The following is a 22,944-nucleotide window of genomic DNA, read 5'->3' on the forward strand; positions in this document are numbered from 1 at the left end:
TTTCACAAGTAGTCTCTTGGATAAAAGTTAGAAGGGATACAATTATCATCCCGCACATTCGTGAAAACTGGAGATAATACTCCTTACGAATACATGCGTGCGTCCTGCTTGGCACAGTTGTGCTTATTTAACAGATGGGCTATGAGCTCTCTACCCTGACATATGGGACTGATCTTATATGATTTGTTTGTTAGAACTCTTCCGATTTAAATTCTTTAAAGAAAATATTTTTTTGGAAAAATATTTTTTTATGATTCTTTAAGTAAATTTTAGAAAAAGATGATTCTGTGAAAAAATAAATCAGAGAAAACTGATTTTTTAACCTTATATCTAATTTATTTTAAAAAATAACTCCTATAAAATAATATAAAATAACTTTAAAAACTTAAAATTATAAATCATAGTTTGACAGAGCTTGATCGATTCCACTCTGCTGAAACCTGCCCTACTCTCCTGCCGTATCTCGTCCTCACGACTCGTCAAGCACCCACTGACGTGTGGGGCCGAGCTTACTAGACCGCCGTGCCGTACTCACCTACGTGACGGCGGAAAGCTCCAAGCCGAGAGCCCAGCCTTACACGACGACTCTCCACCGTGCTCTCTCTCTCCCTCTCCGGCTCTCCTCCTCCCACCTCCAAAACTCCAAACCCCAGCGGAGCACCCCCGATCGTTCGTTCCCGCCGCCGGGATGGCAGGGAATCGAGGTGGGTCGGCCTCTGCGATCTGGAACGGGCTCGATTTGGTGCGGAGTTGGGTGATCTCACTTGAGCCCGAGTCATTCGGTTGATTGGTTGGTCTCTCTAGTGCAGCCACTGGCGGCGATGGGCGGGAGGAGGACAGCGCCATGGCCGGGATCCCGGCGATGGACCTCGCCCTCGCGTTCCCGCAGGCAACACCAGCCTCCATCTTCCCGCCCTCCGGTGAGAACTTCCCCCCTTCGATTTTGTTGGGATAAGGACTAAGGAGATCGTGATCTTTGGGCTGTTAAATTGTGGGTGGTATACGGAATGAGATGGAAAGGGTTCCTGCTAGAACTGCGGATGTGGCTGCCAGCCAAGTTTTGGATCCATGTATTGCATAATTTTTCGCCAACTATTTTTGTTCGGATTTGTGGAGATTAGCAGGCTTTAGAATTTTTTTTTTCAAGTTTGATGATATGATCGTGGGAAAAATGCAAAAACCTCCTCAAAAGTCACTTGGATTTTGACTTCCCTAAAAGTTGTTTTTTTTTGAAAAAACTCTCAAAAGTTTGATTTTGTTGCAAAAAACCTCCCAAAAATTCAAAAAAAAAATCACAAAAAATTCTAAAAAAAACTAGAGACAATTCTAAGACCTTCTATGAAATTTGTTTTCAAAAATAATATCATTTGCATTATATTTCATGGAGAGGAAGTTTGGAAAAAAAAGAGAAATGTGCAGTTCATTTATTAACTCATGTTATTTTAACTTTGTCATGTCTACCATTATTTTTACTACACAAATAATTGTTTAAGTAAACTAATAAAAGTGTTTTCACTAATTTTGGAGGTGTTATGGATTAGTTATGAATTAATCTATCTGCAACACATTTACTCGATTCTGCACGTTACAATAACTATTTCAAAATTTCATGTATTTTTAGAAGATAGAGGATCATGTAAGAAGACTAAAAAAATTTGTTTCATGTTTTTTGGATTAGTAAATAATTAACTATGCATTTAACTCGAATTAATAAATGAGCTGCACGTTTTTTTTAACTTACTCTCCATGAAATATGATGCAAAGGATATTATTTTTGAAAACAAATTTCACAATAGGTCTTAGAATTGTCTCTATTCTTTTTAGAATTTTTTGTGATTTTGTTTAATTTTTTTTGAATTTTTTGAGGTGTTTTTGCAATAAAACCAAACCTTTAGGGTTTTTTTTTTGCAACAAAACAACTTTTGGGGGGGAAAGTCAAAATCCAAGTGACTTTTGGGGTTTTTTTTTGCATTTTTCCCTATGATCGTAGTATAATTTGGCTAACTACTATTCAATTGCCTGGTCATTTTTATCTACTGGTTCAGTTGTCTAGTTTTAGTACTGTTTGGTGGTTTTATTGCAGTTCCAATCACCTTCTTTTATTATTACATAGGTCCCATCGGAAATAGCATGTGTAGCTTCCTTTCAAATTAAATGGCACCGCTGCTGAACTTTTCTAGATAGTTTTAGACTTCTAGAGTTGGCAATTTGGCATCGCGTTGGCATGGCATGAATAGAGATTTGCTGTTCTGGGTGGGCAGTGGGCTCACTCTTGGATGGGTTGCTTTCATAGCTTAAATGTGCAACCATAACCGTATAATCACGTCCTCTTCTTTCCCGACCTGTTCTGCTTTAATTGTAGCATTACCTTGACCATGTTTGGGCAGGGACTAGACTACTGAACATTTCTATGTGGCTTGACAATGTGAACTTAGATACATGATCCTAAAGTTCAGCATTGTGTGATAATTTTGGTGGTTATCTCCACCCTCATCCACAGCATCGGACTACTACCAGTTTGATGATTTGCTAACCAGTGAAGAGCGGTCTATCAGAAAGAAGGTCAGGGGTATTATGGAGAAAGAAATTGCGCCCATTATGGCAGTGGTATGTTAAAAATTTAACTAGTCTATTTGTCTATGCATTCTGTAATGACTACTGTCTGGAATTGTTTGTTTATCACATAAATCATAGCCAGACATGCCTTCATTTCTAGATAACTTGTTAGACTGCATCGCAGTTTACTTATCCATAAATCACATTCTTACTATAGTTTGTATTAACACAGTTCTTGGTTATCCTTTTATATACGATAACATAGTTTTTTTGTTGATTTGCTACTTCAGTACTGGGAAAAGGCAGAGTTTCCATTTAATGCCATTCCTAACCTTGCAAGCCTTGGTGTTGCTGGAGGTACAATAAAGGTAATGAATTCTCTACATTGCAGTTACCTTTTTACATTGCAGTTACCTTTTTATTTGGAAATTAGCTTTCCCTGTATGGATAATTTTATTGCAATCTGTGGGTTAGTCAATTTAAGCTCAGCATATATCTATGAACCATGTCTTTTTGCTGTTAAGTTGAATGGAGCAAGTATGTTGAGGGTTTGCTTCAGTACGCCACCTTAAGAAAAGTTTACTATTTTTAAAAGAGTCATATGTGGAAATGGTGTCGACCCATTACTTTTCATGAGGATAACATTGCCAATTGCCAAACCTTTTCACATTTTTTTATCACTTAATATAAACATGATTGTTTACGTTTGTTGTGTTGTTTCGATGTTTCAATGCTCCAACATTTGTCAAATTTAATGCGAGTCTTTGGCTTACTACAGGGTTATGGGTGCCCAGGACTTTCAATTACAGCAAGCGCTGTTACTACGGCAGAAATTGCACGGGTAGATGCGAGCTGTTCCACATTTATACTGGTGCACTCCTCTCTTGCAATGGTGACAATAGGTTCAAAAGCTGCATTTCTTTTTAATTGATACTATCCGGGTTAAGAAGTTTTACCAACTACCAAGATCGATTATGCTAGAGCTGAACCGTTCTTGCTCTGTTTTTTCTGGAGAACAGCTCTTTGTGGATCTGAGGCTCAGAAGCAGAAGTACTTGCCATCCCTTGCTCAACTTACTACTGTTGGTTGTTGGGTAAGTTACAATACTCTACATTCTGATGCCCATACCAACTCATACAAATGACTAAATGACAAGAGTCTCCTCCTAATTCTTTCTCCTTTCTGTAGGCATTGACAGAGCCAAATCATGGAAGTGATGCAAGTTCCTTGATAACTACAGCGACAAAGGTTAAGCCTTTGAAGCATTAGAATTTTTCTAATAATCTACAAAGAAGGATTTCCAATACAGTTTATACAAGTATATTGCTTTGGTTCAGTTTATAGATGTATTGCAGCAGGGGAGCATGACAAAGCATTTCACAGGATGGCCTATGATATTTGGCCCACGGCAAACCCTTATATAGAGAAACCATGGCAATTAGGATCTCAAGATACCAAAGTGGCTGTATTTCATTCTATTCCACTTCCAATTGAGACACCACAATGTATGGGCATATTTTCATTCCTTCCTATTTTGTAGGGATTTAGGTTAGTTTTCATTTGCTGCCTTCTTGCAGCAAAAGTGAAGAACAGGATTATATACAGTTATAAGGTCACTACTATTGAATGTATTTTCCTTATTGAGCCCTAAAGCCCAGCACTAGTTTTGACATCTGGCCATTGATCTGCCTGCATGCATAGATCAGATAAAAAGCATCTTCTTCGAAAAAGCATATGAACATAAGAATGTGACCATAAACTTCTCTTATTAAACCCAAAACCTACAGATCTGGTAGGAACACACTGCAAGCCTGTTCAGATGGTATTGCTTGGTTAAGTTTTGGGGTGCAAATTGCAATGTGCAATGACTGAACACCTGTTGCAATTCCATATTTGACTCTTTTGTCATGCTCCTCAATTGCAATACTATTAAAATTGATATTCTTGATGTATTTTCGGATATTTCTGGATTATTTATTTTTATTGGCAAGCTGTAGCATGTACCTTAAATGTTGGCTTATTGTGGAACAGGCAAATGGTGGATGGCACATAGATGGTCAAAAACGCTGGATAGGTAACAGTACCTTTGCAGATGTGCTCGTGGTATTAGCTAGGAATGCAGATACAAAACAACTAAATGGGTAAATCATCTTGTCTTGGACCATTGATGAACTTTCTGTTTGAAGCATCAAACTGAGCAATGCATTTAAATGTGTCTAGATTTATTGTGAGGAGAGGAGCTCCAGGCTTGAAAGCTACAAAGATCGAGAACAAGATTGGTCTTAGGATGGTTCAGAATGGTGATATTGTTTTTAATAAAGTGTTTGTTCCTGAGGAAGACCGATTGCCAGGCGTTAATTCATTTCAAGATATAAGCAAGGTACTGGTCACATTTTTCTGGTTTTAAATTACTATGTTGTTCAGTGTAGTAATCCAGTTCCCTTGCAAACTTTTCACTACTCAATCAGGTCCTTGCTATTTCACGTATTATGGTGGCATGGCAACCAATTGGCATATCAATGGGGGTCTTTGATGTGTGCCATCGGTACGGACCACCATATGATCTTGTACTTCTTTTGTCAATGGCAGTTATTTTACTTTTCATCTAAATTGAAACAGGTATCTGAAAGAAAGGAAACAGTTTGGAGTTCCTCTAGCCGCTTTTCAGCTGAACCAAGAAAAACTTGTCCGGATACTTGGTAACATCCAATCAATGCTGCTTGTTGGCTGGCGTCTATGCAAGCTTTATGAGTCAGGGAAAATGACACCAGGCCATGCTAGCCTAGGAAAGGTTTGTGACTCAGCTAGCAAATGCACTCGACCTATTAACTATGTGTTGCTTTGATACGTCAGAAGTTTAACATTTTATTCCTGGCTGTCAATTTAGGCTTGGAACTCCAGAATGGCCCGTGAGGTGGTATCTCTTGGTCGAGAATTGTTGGGTGGAAATGGAATTTTGACCGATTTCCTAGTAGCGAAGGTAGAGAGACCTGATATTGAAATATGCGCGCCTTATACCCCAACCATTCATAAAGCCTTCTAATTATTTTCATAACTGACACAATCTTTACAGGCGTTCTGCGATCTGGAGCCTATTTACTCATATGAAGGCACATACGACATCAATAGCCTGGTGACTGGCAGAGAGATCACCGGGATCGCCAGCTTCAAACCTGCTGCGTTAGCGAAAGCCCGGTTGTAATTTTCCAAAGATAAACGGCATCCTTCTCATCCTGCAGCTGTGAGAAGCAAATAAATCAGGGCCTCCCAACGTTCTGATGGTTGGAAGCGTTGTAAATTTGTGTCTGGTGGAGGATAAAAAAAAATGCTCAAAGATATTAGTTCCGCCTTGTAAACTGAATCTTCCTGTGTTTTCCTTCTTTCCCCCGAACTAGGATAGGAGGGAACCTGGCCTCACAGGCCAATCTCGTGTGTTTTATTGCTGCGCACCATGTGAGCTTGAATAAAAAAAAGGTCAAATACAGGAGTATAGATGGTGTATCTCGCCTTTCTGGCTAGATGATGTATATGCTTTGGCTAACGTGCGAGAGTGACCTGACAGCACTAACCCCATTTGAGTGCAAGCAGGCGATAGCTTTATGCGCCAAACCAGAGGCGATGAAGGTGACGTGAGCGCCTGTCCCTCCATCTCTTCTTGCAAGTATATCTGAGCTACAGAGTAACTATATACTTTCTTGCAAGTATATCTACTCTGTATCCTTTTAGTTTGTACCTGTATTTGTACGCGTCGGTGTTTGTTTTCCTTGCAGGGTAATACAGATACGTATCTTAAAAAAAGTATATCAGGTGCGAAAGCAAATTGCGTTTTTTTTATTACTAGTTTGATGTACATACTTCGCATATAGGCGGGAGCGTGTGCCGCCAGCACATGGGAAGCGGGTCCACACGGGAGTGCGAGAGCGTGGACGGGAGAGTGGAGCGGAACACAAAGGTGAGCGGGATTTTCGGAGTAAAACGTTGGGTGAGCGGAAAAGAAAGTGTAGATGTTTTTTAAGTAGTATATAGATAAGGAAAAGCAAATTGCGTTTGTAGCCGCACGGGCTAGTACCTTTCGTGGCGGCATCCATCTACATCAACCCAAGCATCCAGCCAGCAACCAGGACCCATTGGTGGTGGATGCTCGGGCCCGAGGTGGGTGGGTTCGGTGGCTCCGTGTCCGTGGAGCAGGCGGGCGGCGGCGACCTCTCCACGCGGCCGGTCAGCCCACATCCCCATCCCACGCGTGCCGGCGTGAACGACGCGCCCTCTGGCGCTGCAGGCTTCCAGGCGGACGGGTGGACTCACATGGCGAAAAGCAAAAGCCCATGTGGAGTTCGCGCCGCTGCTCGCGTGCGTGCGTGCGTGCCCGGCCCGCTGCCCCGGTGGTCCTACTCCTCCTCCACGTGAGCCGTTGCGTCGCAAGGCGTGACGCGCCTGCCTGGTTGCCGCGATAACTACGCGGTCGCGGGGGGTGGCGCTGCGGTGGGCGATAGCGTCTGTCTCGTGTTGGTGCCGTTGCCCCGGACCCGGCCACGTTTCCTTTCCCCCCCTGCGGCTCTCGCCGCTTTTGTACCACCGCTCCTTGCCTGGCGGGCCAAGCTTGCCGTCTTCTGCACAGCACGTCCCATTTGGCAAATAGTATATAGGGCTCTGTTTGGTTAGGTTTAGGTTTTTTATTTTTTTCAAAGCTATTTTTCTTGCTTTTGGTTTCTGGTTTTTAGCTTTTTTCTATTGATTTTTATAATACATTTTAAGCTTTTAAGCGCATGAAAAACTAAAAAACCTGTCTCAATTAACTTATCACTTTTTAGTTATTTTCTTTAGAAACTAACTTTTCAATTTTTTAAAAACCATTCAGCCGGTGGACACAAGATTCAAACAAGCGATCCTGCCCATGGCTCGTGGATGCGTGGGCCCACCTTCAGGAGAACGGTGCGTGCATGTATTGGGGAGAGGAGACTGGACTCGAGGAGAGCCAATGGACATCCAAAAGCTTATCCGCGTAGGTGATCGATGGGACTTTTCACGGGAGGGAGTAGAAGGTCAACATAGCACTCGGCAGCTCTGCGCCGGCCGCGGCCCATCGGTTTTCCGGTCCCATCGATCGATAGAAAGAAACCGAGTCTTTTCTATTTTTCTCTCCTCCCGTCAGGATGGAATCCAATGCCAGTTTTCACCCTGCTCCAAGTTTGAAATTTGGGAACGAAGGCAGAATATCCCCGCACGATATCCCAGCTTTTGCGTGCAGAAAATTCGATCACCACCATCTGTCCCACGCTCACTTTAAAGAGAACAAAATCGCAGCAAATAAGGCACCGGTACTCTGCCGCGGCGCATGCGCGTGAGTGAAACAAACATTTTACTCAACGTGCCCATGCTTCACGTCTCGTCTTATCCCCATCGCCAACACAATACGTACATGGGATGCATACACCGTATACAGTATACCAACATGTGTTTTTATAGTATCTAAGCGATTCACTTCGTGGGTCAGAATCTCATTACAAAAGAATTTTTTCCTTTTAACGCTCTAACAATTTTTTTAATGGTTCCCGTTAAGAATAACTTCTAAAGGTTATTCTCTCTAAGACATAATTTTCTCTTCTTTTCCTTTACAACACTATTCGAAAAAAACTATTAGCTATGAAAGAAAATAAAAAAATAGAAATCAGAAAAAAAATAAAATAAAAGAAATATAGTTGAGATGCTCTTATTAGGGCGCGTTTGATACTCGCCACAACTTACATCACATGCGAGGCGTGTTACACCTTCTGATAAGTATGTTTTGTTCAACGTTATAATTATAATTTACCAAATATTTGTAGTCTTTTGCTCTATATATTCTAGACTTATTTTCATACTAAATTCAATCATAAATAAAGTGATGTTTCTTCGCAATATTTTTATAACAAACGTACTTTATCTAACCTTAATTAAAATAAAATTAGACACCAACCAAATAGACCTAACAAAAAATGGAAAAAAAACACACGTCCTCTTACCCCCTATAATTGCCTTCTCACCGTTCTCCGCCCGCTCCGCCTGCCAAGTCATTATAAATAGCCCGTCTGCTTCCACCCCCTTCCCTCCCCTTCCCAGCCCTGTTCCCCTCCTCACCACGGACAAAAAATTGCTCTTTGTTTACAGCAACGCAGCGGCGCGAGTTGCGTCTCCGCCCCGAAGCTTCCGCCGTACAGGGACTCGCCCCCAAAATTTCCACCGGAGCCGAGGGAATCGGCGCCGATTTGGGGGCCGGATCGGTCGACCCGCGAGGTAAGGCGCTTCGATTTGGTGCTGGTTTCGGGTGATTCTGCTGTTTTAGTCTCGTTTTGGCGCGATTGACCGGTGGTGTGAAACGATCGGCGGTTTCTTTTGACTAGATTTTTTTTTGTGTAGCGAGGAGTCCGTATCTAGGCGTCGATGTTTGTGGGAGTTGGCGCGTGAGATGGTATGATGCTAGCGATAGGGAGACGATTTGACGCGCCATGAAAGATGATGTGTGGTTGGGATTTTGATGTGTTTTGTAAATCGAGAGGCCCTGTATAATTACAGATAGATGTGCCTGTCCCATAAGCCATCTTGATTGTTTTCTCCCCCAAAAAAAAAAAATGATAGAACGCGATGTACTTAATTCTACGGCCAAAGTTTGCTCTGTTTGAAGTGAGCATATACTTTCCTCTTAGGGTATAGCGTTCCTTTTTGTGGTAGCTCTTCAAATTTATATTTTTTCTTAGCTAGTATGCATTTGTGTGGAACCTCTTCAAATTTTCAATTTTTTCTGGTCCAATAATCTTTTTCACGTCTTCTGTATCTTCGACTGCTCCTTGTTCCATACTTTATAGCTTCCACTTAATTCTTTTGTGTTGTTAAAATGACAAAAAAAAAATTACTTGCGTTGAAACTTGAAATGCATATCAACGATGAGATTTAGCATTAGCAATAGGAAACTTAATACTGCATTATAATCAGTGACTTCAGACTTACTAGAGTTTTATTTTCAATCCTTAGAGCCCTTAGATATGTAGTTTCTGTTTTGACATCTTGATTTCCATTGATTGAGGATGTACTAACTTCAAATAGATCGATATCGGTGCTTGGATATGTTTACGCCTCTCTGTTCTTGACTACTTCAAGTCTCCAATAGGACATGAAGCTACTCCAATCGGATATGTGGAAGAGTTCTTCCAATTTCTACTACTGTGCCTTTTGAAGACCTGTCTTAGGCATACTTCAACATCATCGGATTTGTCCTCACAGCAAGGGAATGCAGTAGTTATGATACTTCTACACTAGACATCTGATGAATAATCGTTCCTTTAATGCAATTTTGGTTGGTCTATGCTGTTTGGTGGAGTCATGTTATTTTATGGAGACATGTGTTATTTGATAGTCATATATTCAGCTGGTTATGTGATGAGTTGATTAACTTTGTCCTCTTCAGGACTTAGATTTATACTACATTTGATGCCTTAGCACCTTGAATCTAACCTATATTGGTGCTTTATTTATATTTTGAACCTTGAACCGGACATTATCATTTGTAGCCTGTTTTTAGGTTGTAGTGAATCTAGATAAATTAGATTGATTAAAATGGTCAGGAGAAGGGGACATGCTTAAAGGTTAGGCACTACCATTTATCTAACCACTCAGTTATTTAGAACTGGAAAGGATGAGGATAACTAATGTACACTAGAAAACTGCGTTTGTCTCCAGTTTTGCATGCTGAGGAAGTTAGTTTCTGATTATTATTTGCAAGATGAATCTTGTTTGAAAGAAATCCAAGCTAGATTGGCATTGATGTTGAAGTGAGGTGGATTTACCAACGAACAGAGGAAGGACAGAAGCACTTCCACTGGAGGATTATAGAAATGGCAGAGTTTGGGGCTTTGGGCTTATATTGCTTGGATCATATCTTTTTTCCAGTTACAATCCACTCAATCTTTCTTTTTTCCTCTCTTTTCTCTTGTATATTGTGTTTCCTGCTATGTAAAGTATAAATAACTTAGTTAGATTTGTTTTGTATATTAAGAATGTATGAAAAAGATTGGAAGGAATGATATGATATACAATGTGGTTGTAATTTATTTAACATTTGACTTCCTATTTTTCAGCAGTACAAATATTTAGTATTTACCGTTGTTTTTATTTTGGCTTTTTCCAAGGTAGATTGGTTATTTCACCTGTTATTATCCTGAGCTCCTTTTTTTTTATCTTTCTGGCACTTAAAATGTTTTTTATAAATTCATGTAGAGCAAGTACTGCAAGCCTGCAATAGGAGAAAATGAGTACTGTAAACTCTATTCGATCTACATGTTTTCCAGCAAATGTTAAAATTTTCAAAGTAGATTTGTTGCTGGAAGGGCAAAAACATCAACATTGTTATTATTTTCTGAGTTTCTCGAACCACTATGATATTTTGAAATTCTATTTGCCATTATCATAGAGCATTTTGTGTCTTTTAGGTGCCATGTCCCTGATTTTAATAAGATTTCTTCCTTTGTTAGTTTATATCTATTATTTTATCAGTGTGAATGATAAGGACACTTCTCAAGTGTAAGAGTTGTATTCCATAGTCTACTTACCGGTGGTTTCATTTATCTGTCAAGTAAATGAGTTATCATTTGGATTGTGTACCAGTGGTTCCATTAGGTTAATATCTTGTAAGTGTGGTTCTTCCATATTTTCAGGGTGACCTCTGCAGTTTTATGAGTAGATGGATATTCTGGATTATTGTACTTTTGTGCTGATTTGTCTTGCTGTGCATCGTAATGCCCATTTGGAATTGTGTTTTGTTTCTTTGATTCATGATTGTATCAAACAATGAAATATGGGATGAACTTGAATTATTTCAGTACTTCTGTAGTTACTTCCATGCTGTGATATTTGACACAACATATATCAGTAACCTGGTAATATTTGTGATGAATTTCGTGTTAATGTATTGTTTCATTGGGTCTTCAATGTTATGTGATGCTGGTACTACTGATATTGATTCTGTTTGTCATTTCCAGGTCAAGGGCATCCAGACCAGATTGCTTGTTTTATGGCTAGAAATAATCACAACCATCTCCAGCTGCCCGAGATGGATCATATTCAACCCAAGAATGGCCATCGCAATGAACCCCTGCCTTTAGGTAGCTGGACTTAATTCAATACTCTATACTTGTGTACATTTATCAGAATTGTGACAAGATAAATACTGTTTTCCATTCTAATTTCAGATCAGAAGCTTCTAGTGCATCATCAAAGTGATGCACCGCTTAGAATCGCTCCTTCAAGTCACGGTAGTATGGCACTTAGATCAAATGACCTTCCATCTTCAAGTCGTGCTGCGCAATGCCCAGGTTATAGAGTTGGGAACCCAGGGACCGCACATGCTTCCTTTGTTCAATGTCCTTCTGGAAGTTCCACAAGCCGTTTACCAGAATCTGCTTTGAGTTATCCATCGGAGGAAGGCTTTGCTCCAGCGAGTTCCCATCTGGACAACAGAAGGGCTTCAATGAAACGAAAAACTCCCATTATTTATCCTGCGGATGGGACCAGTGCTGGTGCTTATTATGTTGGAAGCTCTTCCAATACTGAGTTATCTAACTGTGTGCAGGCAAATCCTACCGCACTTACTGAGCCCTTACATCCTCAAATGCCTTTAAGAATTGGCCATAGCGGTTGGGAAGGCCAACAATTAATTCAGCAAGAAGAGTTTCAGAGGAATGTGAGAGCACGCCACAATTATAGTATTTCTTTGGAACCTAGACCAGCTTCAACTTACACAGCAAACAGCATTTATCCGCCGTCATTCCGTTCAACTGGAAGTGCTTCCCTGAGTACATCAGTGGAAAGGAACCAAGCACCTGTTTCTGTGCCAACAAGTACTGTACCTTCAGGTTAGTATTAAATTCTTAGTTAAATATGCTAGATGTCTAATCTTCGTATAACACAGGATGGCCCTTCTAAGTTTGGTTGGGAGTTGCTTTCGTGGCTTGATTGAAAACATGATACTTACCTGCCATTTGATTTAAGTCTTGTGCTGCGGTTTTACATTAAAATTTAAACTGAACAGTCACTTGTGTTCTATATGATAACAGTCTGTTATTGTTTGTTTACAGTTGCTCATACTCACAGCACACATGTTTTGATGGTTTTGCAGGTGCACCAGGAATCACTAGGGCTTTGATGGAGAGGCCTTACTATCCTTCCATGGGAAGTGCTCCTGTCCCAACTGTGCATGGTTCATCTGGCAGTGCAACATTTGCTTATGGTGGCTATGCTCTTAGGGCTGTTCATAGTGACACTGTTCCCATATTCTCTCATCCGGCTTCTGCTGCTTCTTCTGGCTCTAGAGCAATGCCCCATGAGACGGTCATTCGGGGCTATCCACCTGCTACCTCTGCAGCTACCCCTATGTCCGTGCCCATCGGTCAGCCATTTCCAACCCGAACTGCTGCATCTTCTAGATATGCAAGGCATGTAGCCGTAGGGCATGCTAACAATGGAAGGAACAGAAGGGTTAGGAGCTCTTACTATGGTTTACATCCTTCGATGATCGAGGCAGAGGTAGATGGCCTTTTCTTTCCTGTTTTCCATGAAATTAAATTAGTGTTGATTTAGAATTGGAACTTATCTAGCTGCTATTTGTGAAGCGGTTTATGATGTTGGACCAGTTGGTCTTTTATGAATCAAGAGAAACAGCTGACCCCCACAGGGACATGAGGCTGGACGTTGACAACATGAGTTACGAGGTAAAGAAGACTGCACTTTGCTTCTCCATACCTCTGCCCCAGAAATTTGAGGCATTTTTCTTAACTCCCCTTCCGCTGTCTACAGGACCTGTTGGCCTTGGGAGAATTTATCGGTAATGTCAACACAGGCTTGGCTGACGAAAAAATTTCAAATTGTGTCAGAGAAGTAGTCTGTTGCAGTTCCGATCCAACGCAAAACGATCAAGATGATGGGAGCTGTGTCGTTTGTCTGGTATATTTCTTAAACTGGTAGTTCCATGTTTAATAATTTACAACCATGGCTAAAAACTTTGTTGTATTCTGACTGATGGACTAAATTATGGCAGGAGGATTACAATGACAAGGATTTACTAGGAGTACTGAAATGCAGTCATGACTTCCATGCTGACTGCATCAAGAAGTGGTTGCAGGTGAAGAACTCATGCCCAGTGTGCAAAGCAGCTGCGGTTTAGGACACCAGAGGGAGCGATAATTATGTTCCTCTCCATTCATTTTAGGCTCGTCTCAAATTATGTCAATTGTATTCTTTTGCTCTTAGTCATGTAAATTAATGGTTTAAGGTAAATTATTTTGTCGGTGGCAGTAACCGAAATTCTTTTGTTGTACTGTAACAAGCCAGTTGTGAAAGCAATTAACCATTAAGTGGTTTACATGTTCATGTCGACACTTCGAATTAGTTAAGAGGTACTTCTCTGCTAGCCTTACCTGGATGATAGGTTTGATGCAAGAATTCTGATATCACAAGTTATACTCGATGCTGAAGTTGCTTAGGGGGCAGGCAGCATTGCATTGGTGTCTGCCAACTTGGGTTTCAAGATGTTTAAGCTCCAACTGTATTCGTCATTGGCATTTTGGACCAACAGTTCTATTTGCCATTGACATGTTATGTGGTTATGTACATGTACATGGACGCACCACCTTGCTGATGGGGACGGTTGGATCAGATGTTAGCATCTTAGCAGGCTAAAGCATACCGGAACCTACTGTGCATGATGCATCTCGATCGTAGTCGTTTTTTTTTGTTGTCAAGCTGAATGAATCGAAGGCCCATTGCTACTCTCCGGAATAATCGGTAGATGCACCAGCTATTCATTCTGAAAGAAATGCACCAGCTGCTCCATTTACTTTGGCCGTAGAAATATTCCCTGGTTATCGATCTGATCTTTCATGTTGGTTTGGTGATATGATACCACCGGACAGAGTGTCTTTGTGGTGAGGAACATTGGTAGATCCTGGCTTGCACTCTCTCTGGCTTCACGAGGAGGATTGAAGATTGATCTGCGAAATTTATTGAAGTTATCTCTGCTCGATCTTCACCCGGCTAAGAGCCTAAGATCGGAACATCTGTCCCGTTTCATGTTTCGTCAATCGGGAGATCTTTTCATTTAATCGGTCCTACCAAAAGAACAGCTTATCAGTGGCCCTTGCACACAATAGATCACCATCATCACCGCTCTGATCGTCAAAAAGAAGAGGAAAATGGAGAGGAAATTGGCCCCTCCGCATACACTTGCTGCTGCTTGAAGCAACCCGGCTGTTAGCTTGTTCCACCTTGGCATGGCAGCTCACCTGAATGTTTGGTGCCCTGTAACTGTGAGACTTACAGCTCACTCCTTTCCTGCTCTCCCCTAACCCAACCACCTTGTTATAAGTGGCAGCATCACAAGCCTCTCTCAACACTGTCACACTGAGTTGCACTGCACTCACTGCGTTGTGTTGGTTGCATGCACAAAGCCGGTCACGAGCGGTAGTGATCACCAACACACCATGCATGCCATGCAGAGGCTTGTGGTTCTCCTCGCCGTGCTCTCCGTAGCGACCACGGCGTCGGCGCAGGGCCCGACGGCGGCGCCGGCCACGCCGACGCCTACGCCGACCCCCGTGGCGCCGGCTCCTGTGGCCGGGACGACGAACATCACGGGCGTGCTGGCCAAGGCCGGGCAGTTCAACACGTTCATCCGGCTGCTCCGTTCGACGGGCGTGGCGGAGCAGATCGACAACCAGCTCAGCAGCTCCGGCAACGGCCTGACGGTTTTCGCGCCCACGGACAACGCCTTCACCTCGCTCCCCTCCGGCACGCTCAACTCGCTCTCCGACCAGCAGAAGAACGCGCTCGTCCAGTTCCACGTCCTCTCCACGCTCATCCCCATGTCGCAGTTCGACACCGTCAGCAACCCGCTCCGGACGCAGGCCGGCAACAACTCGCCGGGGCAGTACCCGCTCAACGTGACCGCCGAGGGCCAGCAGGTGAACATCTCCACGGGGGTCGTCAACGCCACCGTCGACAACTCGCTCTACTCCGGCGACAACCTCGTCGTCTACCAGGTGAATAAGGTGCTGCTGCCGGCGGCGCTCTTCGGGTCGCCCGCTCCCGCGCCCGCACCGCTCGCGCCGGCCAAGAAGAAGGGGAAGACGCCAGCGTCCGTCGCTGACGCGCCCGACGCCGCCGACGCGTCCCCGGACGCAACCGCGTCGCATGCGGCGGCGAGGGTGACGGGTGGTGGCCTCGCGGCGGTGCTTGCGTTGGCCGGAGTGTGGTGGGGGCTGTGACGTCGATGAGAGTGTGAGGTCTCGGTGGTTAATTCGCATGCCATCTCTCTTTTTGTCTACTTTTCTAAGGTGTTGTTGGTCTTTTCGTTATTCCTTCGGCCATTTTTGGATGATTTGTTCTTCAACGCCATTGCAATAGCTAGGAGTACGTCATGTTATATTGGCGTCGCATTTTTACGTAATGCTACTAAATTAATACGTGTTGTGTATATTGCAGTCATGCAGATGCAGGGTCTTCCGGATTACTTTGAGTGGATACCTTTTCTCTATTGTTTGGTCAAAGCCCTTTGCTCGGAGATTTTGTGCCAAAAATAGAATTTCTATTTTTTTAGATCTACATTTAGTGGATCTTCCCACTTTACCCGACAACTCATATATAAAGGTCTCATTTGACAGAGCTCTAGTTTCCAGTTTCACGTAAAATTTGGTGTTTATAAGTTAATATAAAGTGGTTTAAGTAATTATTTTTAATTTAGAATAGAAACCAGATTACTCACTTAAACACCTTCAGTGTACTCTTAATTTCAACTTCATGAATTTCTGTAGCTGGGAATATCTTAATTCAAAAATTCTTAGAGTTAGAGCTTTGCTTAGCAGACCCAAACTAGCAAGGTGCCCACCCTAATAGAATGGCTAGCCGCATTGTAATATTTTATCATGATAACATTTGAGTAATCGTTTTAGCTTTTTTATGATGTTACTGTCATTTAGTTACAAAACACATAATATTAGAAAAAGAGATAAAAATTATGTTAGTGGATGAGAAAATTAACTATGCTCCAAACTTGTACCTGAATCGTATATATGTATTAGTTCGATTCGTATACATTTTGATCAATTGCCAAAAACGTGTGTCAGGTATAAGCAACCCAATCAAGATCAAAATATGTTTGCCTTACTTGCGTGTTGTGACTTATCTGCTACCTGCTTTGATACGACGACCTTAAGCTACATGATAGTTCTTAACCTATTATCTTCATAAGAATTTTGAAATTTTTCATTATTTTTAATATAAATTTTAACTATTGATTAATTATATTTTACATGGACTCTTTATTTAGGTATTTATTTTTTATAATAATTTAATTTTTTTCTAAGACTATATTTGATATGGGTCCTTCTTTTTTCTATTCTAACCATGATTTTAATTATTATTTATTTTATTTTTATTTAGACTCTTTATTTAGATATTTTGCTTCACAAATTGTATGAAAATAGAACTACTAATTTTTCATAAATTTTAATTCTGTATTTAGCTATTTATTAATCGTATTTTATATTGACTCTTTGGTTTTCTAGACCGTTAGATATTCGTAATAACGAGTGATACAGATTCTTTTATTTTTTTTATTAATGTGATAATTTTGTGACTATAAGAGTGAACATGGCAGCTACTTTTAACACTAAATAATAATACAATAGATTCTCCATAGAGGGAATGCAAAACCGACGTACCTTACCGAGCATGCACTATATCTAACCCTTGGCACTGCTACAAGATTCGTGCCGAAGAGGAGCAACGGTATGCTCGTGTGCAACCCTGCTAACGGTTTAGGATCCAATCTGAACCCACACCAACCCACTTCAAGCATGCAATTTTTGTCAGTCCAGCTTAGACCATTCCTCCATGTGCAGAAACCAAACCAGCCCAAACCGTGATGTCCATTCAGCAGAAACCAAACCAAACAATGGGTTCAACCCATTAGAAACCGACTCACAATCCACGGCTTCTCTTCTCATCTCTTCTCTTCTGCAAATGACCAAACCACCACTCGTCCACTGTCCACTCCAACACCCGAGCTTCAGACCGCTGCAGAGAACCAACCCACGAGCCTTGGCGTCTCTGGCCATGTCCATGAGCATGCTCAGCCTCGGGCTGCTTCGGGAGCTCGTTCTACGCACCGGTCGTCCAGATGGGCCTACGGAAACGATGAGTCGCGAGAGTTCATGGAGATGGCGGCAAACCAACAACACAACCGTCCAACGTGCCTAAACCAATTAAACCGTCCAAACCAAGAACGGGTTCGAAAATTCGACAGTTATCGAGCAAAAATTACGATAACCGACCATCTTGATCCGGTTTGGTATCAGAAACCGAACGATAATCAAATTTGAATTCAAAAAATTCGAAAAAATAAAAAATTCTAGAAAACTAGACACAATTCTAATATCTTATGTGAATTTTTTTTTAAAAATAATATCGTTTGCATTATATTCTATAGGGTGGAAGTTTGAAAAAAAATGAAAAAAGTTGAAGCGTGCAGCTCAGTTATTAACTCATATTAAAGAAAAGTTTAACATGCAAACACATATTTTTCTTATGTACAACATATTTTAAGAGGATCTTTAAAATTGATTTCACTTTATTTAGAGTTTTATTAATTTCTCTATGATTTTTACAAAGTTCACAAGCATAAAGTGAATATGTTAAGAAACAACACTGTATTTAACTTTTTCATGTCTACTATTATTTTTTCTACGTAAATCATAGTATAAATAAACTAATAAAAGTGATTTTACTAATTTTTGATGTGTGATGAGTTAGTTATGAATTAATCTACTCGCAACACATTTACACAGTCCTACGTGTTACAATAACTAATTCATGAGTTCATGTATTTTTAAAAGACATAGGATCATGTAAGAAGACTAAAAAAAATTAGTTTCATGATTTTTGTATTAGCAAAGAGTAAACTATGCATTTAACTTGGTTTAAAAAATACATTTTCTCACAGAAAATTTTGAACTTTCTTATGAGTATAAATACTTTTATCATGTAGATCATGTTACAAGGAAACTAATAAAATTTGTTTCACTTGATTTGAAGCTAAGATGAATTAGTTATTGATTTTACAAGATTGAGATAATTTTTGAGTTTTTTTTTGAACTTCACTGATAATCGACCGCTCGATAAATCGAGAAAACGAAGCGGTTACTGATAATATGGAAAATTCGAGAAAACCGCTCGATAAATCGCAAAAACCGTTCGGTAACCGCTCGAAAATCACGATTTTTTCCCAAATTTTAAATTTATTCAAATGAATTTTGTCCGATTTTTTTTGAAAATTCGACAAGTAACCGCGGTAATCAGTAATTTTCGGTTACCATCGGAGCTCGGTTACCGAGCTCTGGTCGGTAACGAAAACCCTGACCATTCTAGAGAAACGATGGTATATGGATAGTGATTTTGTGATTGAAAATAATTTTATAGGAGAAGTGAATTAAGATAAGTTTGTTTTTTACTTTCAGCATTCAGTTTATTTTAAGAAATCATTTTCATAAAATCATTATATGAGCTAAAAATATAAATTACAGTTTAACAGAGCTCCTCTAATTAGAGTTGTAAATTCTATAATATGGCATGCAAGTATAATTTATTAAAATTATTTATTTACAGTGAGATTTATGCTAGATGTGATATGCGGAAAAAACCCGTAGGATATATAAAAAGAAGGGCAAATTGCATCCATACCATCACTTTGAAGCCCATTTTCATCCATACCATCACCCGTGTCCATGACAAATAGGCCCGGGCCCATGTGTTAGTGGTACGGGGTGGTGGTATGGATGAAAATGGGCTTCAAAGTGATGGTATAGATGCAATTTTCGGTAAAAAGAATCATAAGGTGAGAGCGCTAAAAAGAATCGTAAGCGATGAAATAGACCGGGTGTACTCACCACGTTTCCGAGTTGCATTTCCCGGCGCCGTCCTCGCATTACGTCTGTGGGCGGAGCCGGTTTCTGTTGTCGCCGACCTGCTGCGCCGGAAACACCGACCCCTACCCTGTCGGCAGGCACGCTGGACTGCTGGAGCATAGGAACATGCAGCGCAGCGCAGCGCGTCTTGGAACTTGGAAGCATGTGGAGTACCTCATCGTCTCTCACTCTCTCGTCCTCTCTCTCTTCTCCCTTCGTTGCCAAGGAACCAACGAGTCTGGACTCTGGAAGAAACGAGAGCTACTTCTTTTGGCAAGGTGCATCCGCTTTTTCAGACTCTTTTAACGCGGCATCGGGAAACTCTTTGATCCGTTTTAGTTTTGTTTTATCGCAAAAGACCAGCGCAGTGACGACGCGCAATTGCAGACGGTGGCTGGTGTGAACACTGGCAGAAAAAAGCACATGACAACTCTCTCCAGGAAAAAACAGTGATAACGGTTTCCCATCCTCATCAAAATGTCTGGATATTTATCTCAAAAAACAATGTCTTAATATTGATATAAAAATGTCTTGATATTAACGGGAAGTCGAGAGATCCAAACCAATAAACCCGAAAGTAGGGTCAGGATTTAACCGTTTCATTCTTGGGCTGTTCATGGTATGAGTTTTGGTACCATCTACAACACAGCACAACACAAACTATTTTAAGTTAGATCGGCACAGCGCGAACACAAGGACCGTACCGCGTTTAAGACCTTAGGATGGGAGGTGTGTCAACATGGCATGAAAAAAATATAACACAATCTGTATGACTATTCTTGTACTTATCCTCTAATACCTCTAATATACGTGTGAGACACTAAGAGAGATGTGTGAGTATAAGAGATACAAGTGTGAGATAATAAAAGATAAATATATATCAGATGATATAGGACATGTGTGAACATGACAGACATAAATATGAGATTGTAAGAGATAAATATGTATATATTATTATACATATGGAGTAGGATTATGACTAGACCGATACGGCACGATGACGATACGACGTGTCGAGAGCCATGCTAAGACCTTTCTAAAGTTAATTTATGTCAGTACGACACGACACGATAGATCAATTATGTCTAATAAATATAACACAACCGGACATGAGACACGATAAAACCAGACCTACCGTGTTCATCCCAGCACTACTTATATTACTTTTCATTATAAATACATGTTATTTTGGGCATGTAGATGTTTAGAGGCGGTTCTTACGTTAAAGAAACTAAAATTATTTTTTGCCACGTCACTCGAGAAGGGTGCTTATAGGAAGGAGTGGAGATCTCAGACGAATCCTAATATACTAGAATTTTTATGGACTGACTACCTTGACCATCAAGGTCAGAGAAATTGATATCAAAACTGATCAAATAACCAAGAAAATCCGCTTATTATAAAGCCCAAAGGAATTAGATAGTATCAAGAGGCTAAGGGTGATGTACCCAGCTACGCCACGGATAAAGATTTCCTGGGTCCCACTCCATGCCCATGCTTACATGGAACATTGCTCCTAAGATGCATAAGTATTTTTGTATAGACAAAAGCCGGAGCCCCATGTGATGTGAGGGCCGACATGGAGAGAAGCTGTGTAAATTTACATATACTTATACACATAGTTTATCATAACTGTTTATCTTTTTCACTAAATACTTATATATATATATTAATTCTCCTCTTATATACTACAATTATTTCTCGTATTTCTCTAATATGAGTCTTAATAAAATGTGTGGGAAGACCATGAGAAAATTTCCGTATGCCGACTTGGACCACCTTTATAAGCAGCCCCTCCTCTCGTTAACTTCGAATCCGTGACAGCCACCACCACATCCATCGCCATGGCGACGCCTTCCTCCCACGGCAGCTGGGCCCCGCTCCCTTCCACCGATTCCTTCTCCAAGTTCTTCGAGTGCTGGATCACCGAGCAGTCCCGCGACCTCGCCACGCTCCGCGCCGCCGAGGCCGCCGTCCCCGCCACCCCCGAAGCCGACCTCCGACGCCTCGTCGACCAGGTGGTCGCACACTACGAGAACTACTACCGCACGAAGGCCGCCGCCGCGGCGGACGACGTGCTCCGCATGTTCTCCCCGTCCTGGACCTCCACCACCGAGAACCTTTTCCTCTGGTGCGGCGGCTGGCGCCCCACCGCCGCGCTCCACCTGCTGTACACCAAGTCCGGCATGAAGCTCGAGAGCCAGCTCCCCGCCTTCCTCAACGGCGCCAGCCTCGAGCCCAACCTCGGCGACCTCTCCGCCGAGCAGCTCCATGCCGCCGACCAGCTGCAGCGCCGCACCATCAAGAGGGAACGGGAGATCGAGGACGCCGCCGCGAGCGTACAGGTGATTTGAGTACATTTTTCTTTTCAACTTTCATCCAAGCTTGTTTTCCCCGCTTCAATGAGCTCAACGCGTACACAGGAAGCGTTGATGACGGAGAAGATGGTGGAGCTCGCCGGCGGCGGCGGGATGGACGCGGAGGGGATGGAGCAGGAGATGCAAACGAAGGCGGACGGGATGAAGCAGGTGCTTGAGATGGCCGACGCGCTGCGGCTGGAGACGGTGCGGGAGGTGGTGGCGCTGCTCCGCCCCGCGCAGGCCGTGCACTTCCTCCTCGCCGCCGCGGAGCTCCACCTCGCCGTGCACTACTTCGGGAAGCGAAAGGACGGGCACGTCGCCGCCACGCCGCCGCCGCTGGAGTGACGCGCGCATGCTCGTTGTCGTGTACTTTTTTTTTCTTTTGCGTAAGAGGCTGGAAGCCCGTTTATATTATATTGAAGAAAGCACAGTGCTTACGCCTGATTTGCACACAGCACCCTGGGAAAGAAAGAAATTACAGAACAGTCCACAAACAAAGCTTCCCAGTCCCACGTTTTCACCGAAGACCCCAGAAAACACAGAATTTGCACGTAAGCATAACTGGGTCTCAATCACCATCGAACACAATCCTTGCGCCGCCCACCACCTCACCGGAGATGAAGACGAAGCACTCAGACCGGTGCTAAGAAACCACACCCAAGGTGTTCGACGAGACCTCCAAACATTGGTATATCGCAAAACGTCTCCCTTCTGGCGCACATCGGCCGTCGTCGTCGAAACCGTAGGCAGGCAGGAAACCGGCGCCGCCGAAATCGATAGCCCAGATAACAAATCCCAACCAGGGGAAATCGAATCCAACCAGCCCTTCCGCATAAAGGCTGAGGAAGTTAACCTGCAGAGCTTGTCTTCAGAAGTCCACGCCGGAGCCGTCGCAATCACCGGAGACGAAGCAAAGAGGGCAAGAGTCCCAGCCGGATACACGCCGCCGTGTCTGATCTGCTTCGATCCCATTCGCCCTTCGGACCCAGTCTGGTCCCGCTCCTCCTCCTGCTTTGCCATCATCCACCTCCCCTGCATCCAGT

The 22,944-nt window shown here is 42.3% G+C and overlaps 4 protein-coding genes across 5 annotated transcripts; all 4 read left to right on the forward strand.

Moving 5' to 3' along the window:
* Positions 1 to 526: 526 nt before the first annotated feature.
* Positions 527 to 6,046, forward strand: LOC133887034 (acyl-coenzyme A oxidase 4, peroxisomal-like). Its single transcript, XM_062326970.1, has 13 exons — positions 527 to 704; positions 810 to 920; positions 2,501 to 2,607; positions 2,847 to 2,924; positions 3,335 to 3,458; positions 3,576 to 3,649; positions 3,745 to 3,804; positions 4,588 to 4,697; positions 4,777 to 4,936; positions 5,025 to 5,101; positions 5,176 to 5,347; positions 5,444 to 5,536; positions 5,630 to 6,046. The coding sequence occupies exons 1-13, from the start codon at positions 689 to 691 to the stop codon at positions 5,756 to 5,758; spliced, it is 1,311 nt and encodes a 436-aa protein (XP_062182954.1). The 5' UTR covers positions 527 to 688; the 3' UTR covers positions 5,759 to 6,046.
* Positions 6,047 to 8,627: 2,581 nt separating this feature from the next.
* Positions 8,628 to 13,953, forward strand: LOC133887121 (probable E3 ubiquitin-protein ligase RHG1A). Of its 2 annotated transcripts, none has more exons than XM_062327156.1 (7): positions 8,628 to 8,829; positions 9,701 to 11,690; positions 11,778 to 12,440; positions 12,704 to 13,110; positions 13,197 to 13,295; positions 13,381 to 13,527; positions 13,622 to 13,953. In XM_062327156.1, exons 2-7 carry the CDS (start codon positions 11,600 to 11,602, stop codon positions 13,745 to 13,747), a joined length of 1,533 nt encoding a protein of 510 aa, XP_062183140.1. In that variant the 5' UTR covers positions 8,628 to 8,829; positions 9,701 to 11,599; the 3' UTR covers positions 13,748 to 13,953. The 2 variants fall into 2 exon arrangements, with proteins under 2 accessions (XP_062183140.1, XP_062183072.1); XM_062327088.1 differs by having other exon boundaries at positions 8,629 to 8,829; positions 11,568 to 11,690.
* Positions 13,954 to 14,108: 155 nt separating this feature from the next.
* LOC133887268 (fasciclin-like arabinogalactan protein 11) lies at positions 14,109 to 16,090 on the forward strand. Its single transcript, XM_062327234.1, has one exon. It carries the CDS (start codon positions 15,063 to 15,065, stop codon positions 15,843 to 15,845), a length of 783 nt encoding a protein of 260 aa, XP_062183218.1. The 5' UTR covers positions 14,109 to 15,062; the 3' UTR covers positions 15,846 to 16,090.
* Positions 16,091 to 21,329: 5,239 nt separating this feature from the next.
* Positions 21,330 to 22,355, forward strand: LOC133887496 (protein DOG1-like 3). Its single transcript, XM_062327508.1, has 2 exons — positions 21,330 to 21,886; positions 21,965 to 22,355. Exons 1-2 carry the CDS (start codon positions 21,386 to 21,388, stop codon positions 22,244 to 22,246), a joined length of 783 nt encoding a protein of 260 aa, XP_062183492.1. The 5' UTR covers positions 21,330 to 21,385; the 3' UTR covers positions 22,247 to 22,355.
* The last annotated feature ends 589 nt before the right edge of the window (positions 22,356 to 22,944 follow it).

Source organism: Phragmites australis, chromosome 1 (genome assembly GCF_958298935.1).
Source record: "Phragmites australis chromosome 1, lpPhrAust1.1, whole genome shotgun sequence".
Classification (NCBI taxonomy): domain Eukaryota; kingdom Viridiplantae; phylum Streptophyta; class Magnoliopsida; order Poales; family Poaceae; genus Phragmites; species Phragmites australis.

Coding starts and splice junctions, on each gene's coding strand:
- LOC133887034 (XM_062326970.1), top strand. Junction 3,459..3,575: donor TCTTGCAATGGTGACAATAG/GTTCAAAAGCTG, acceptor TCTGGAGAACAG/CTCTTTGTGGATCTGAGGCT. Junction 4,937..5,024: donor CATTTCAAGATATAAGCAAG/GTACTGGTCACA, acceptor CTACTCAATCAG/GTCCTTGCTATTTCACGTAT.
- LOC133887121 (XM_062327156.1), top strand. CDS start 11,600: ATGGCTAGAAATAATCACAACCATCTCCAGCTGCCCGAGATGGATCAT. Junction 13,111..13,196: donor CTTCGATGATCGAGGCAGAG/GTAGATGGCCTT, acceptor CTATTTGTGAAG/CGGTTTATGATGTTGGACCA. Junction 13,296..13,380: donor TTGACAACATGAGTTACGAG/GTAAAGAAGACT, acceptor CGCTGTCTACAG/GACCTGTTGGCCTTGGGAGA.
- LOC133887268 (XM_062327234.1), top strand. CDS start 15,063: ATGCATGCCATGCAGAGGCTTGTGGTTCTCCTCGCCGTGCTCTCCGTA.
- LOC133887496 (XM_062327508.1), top strand. CDS start 21,386: ATGGCGACGCCTTCCTCCCACGGCAGCTGGGCCCCGCTCCCTTCCACC. Junction 21,887..21,964: donor ACGCCGCCGCGAGCGTACAG/GTGATTTGAGTA, acceptor ACGCGTACACAG/GAAGCGTTGATGACGGAGAA.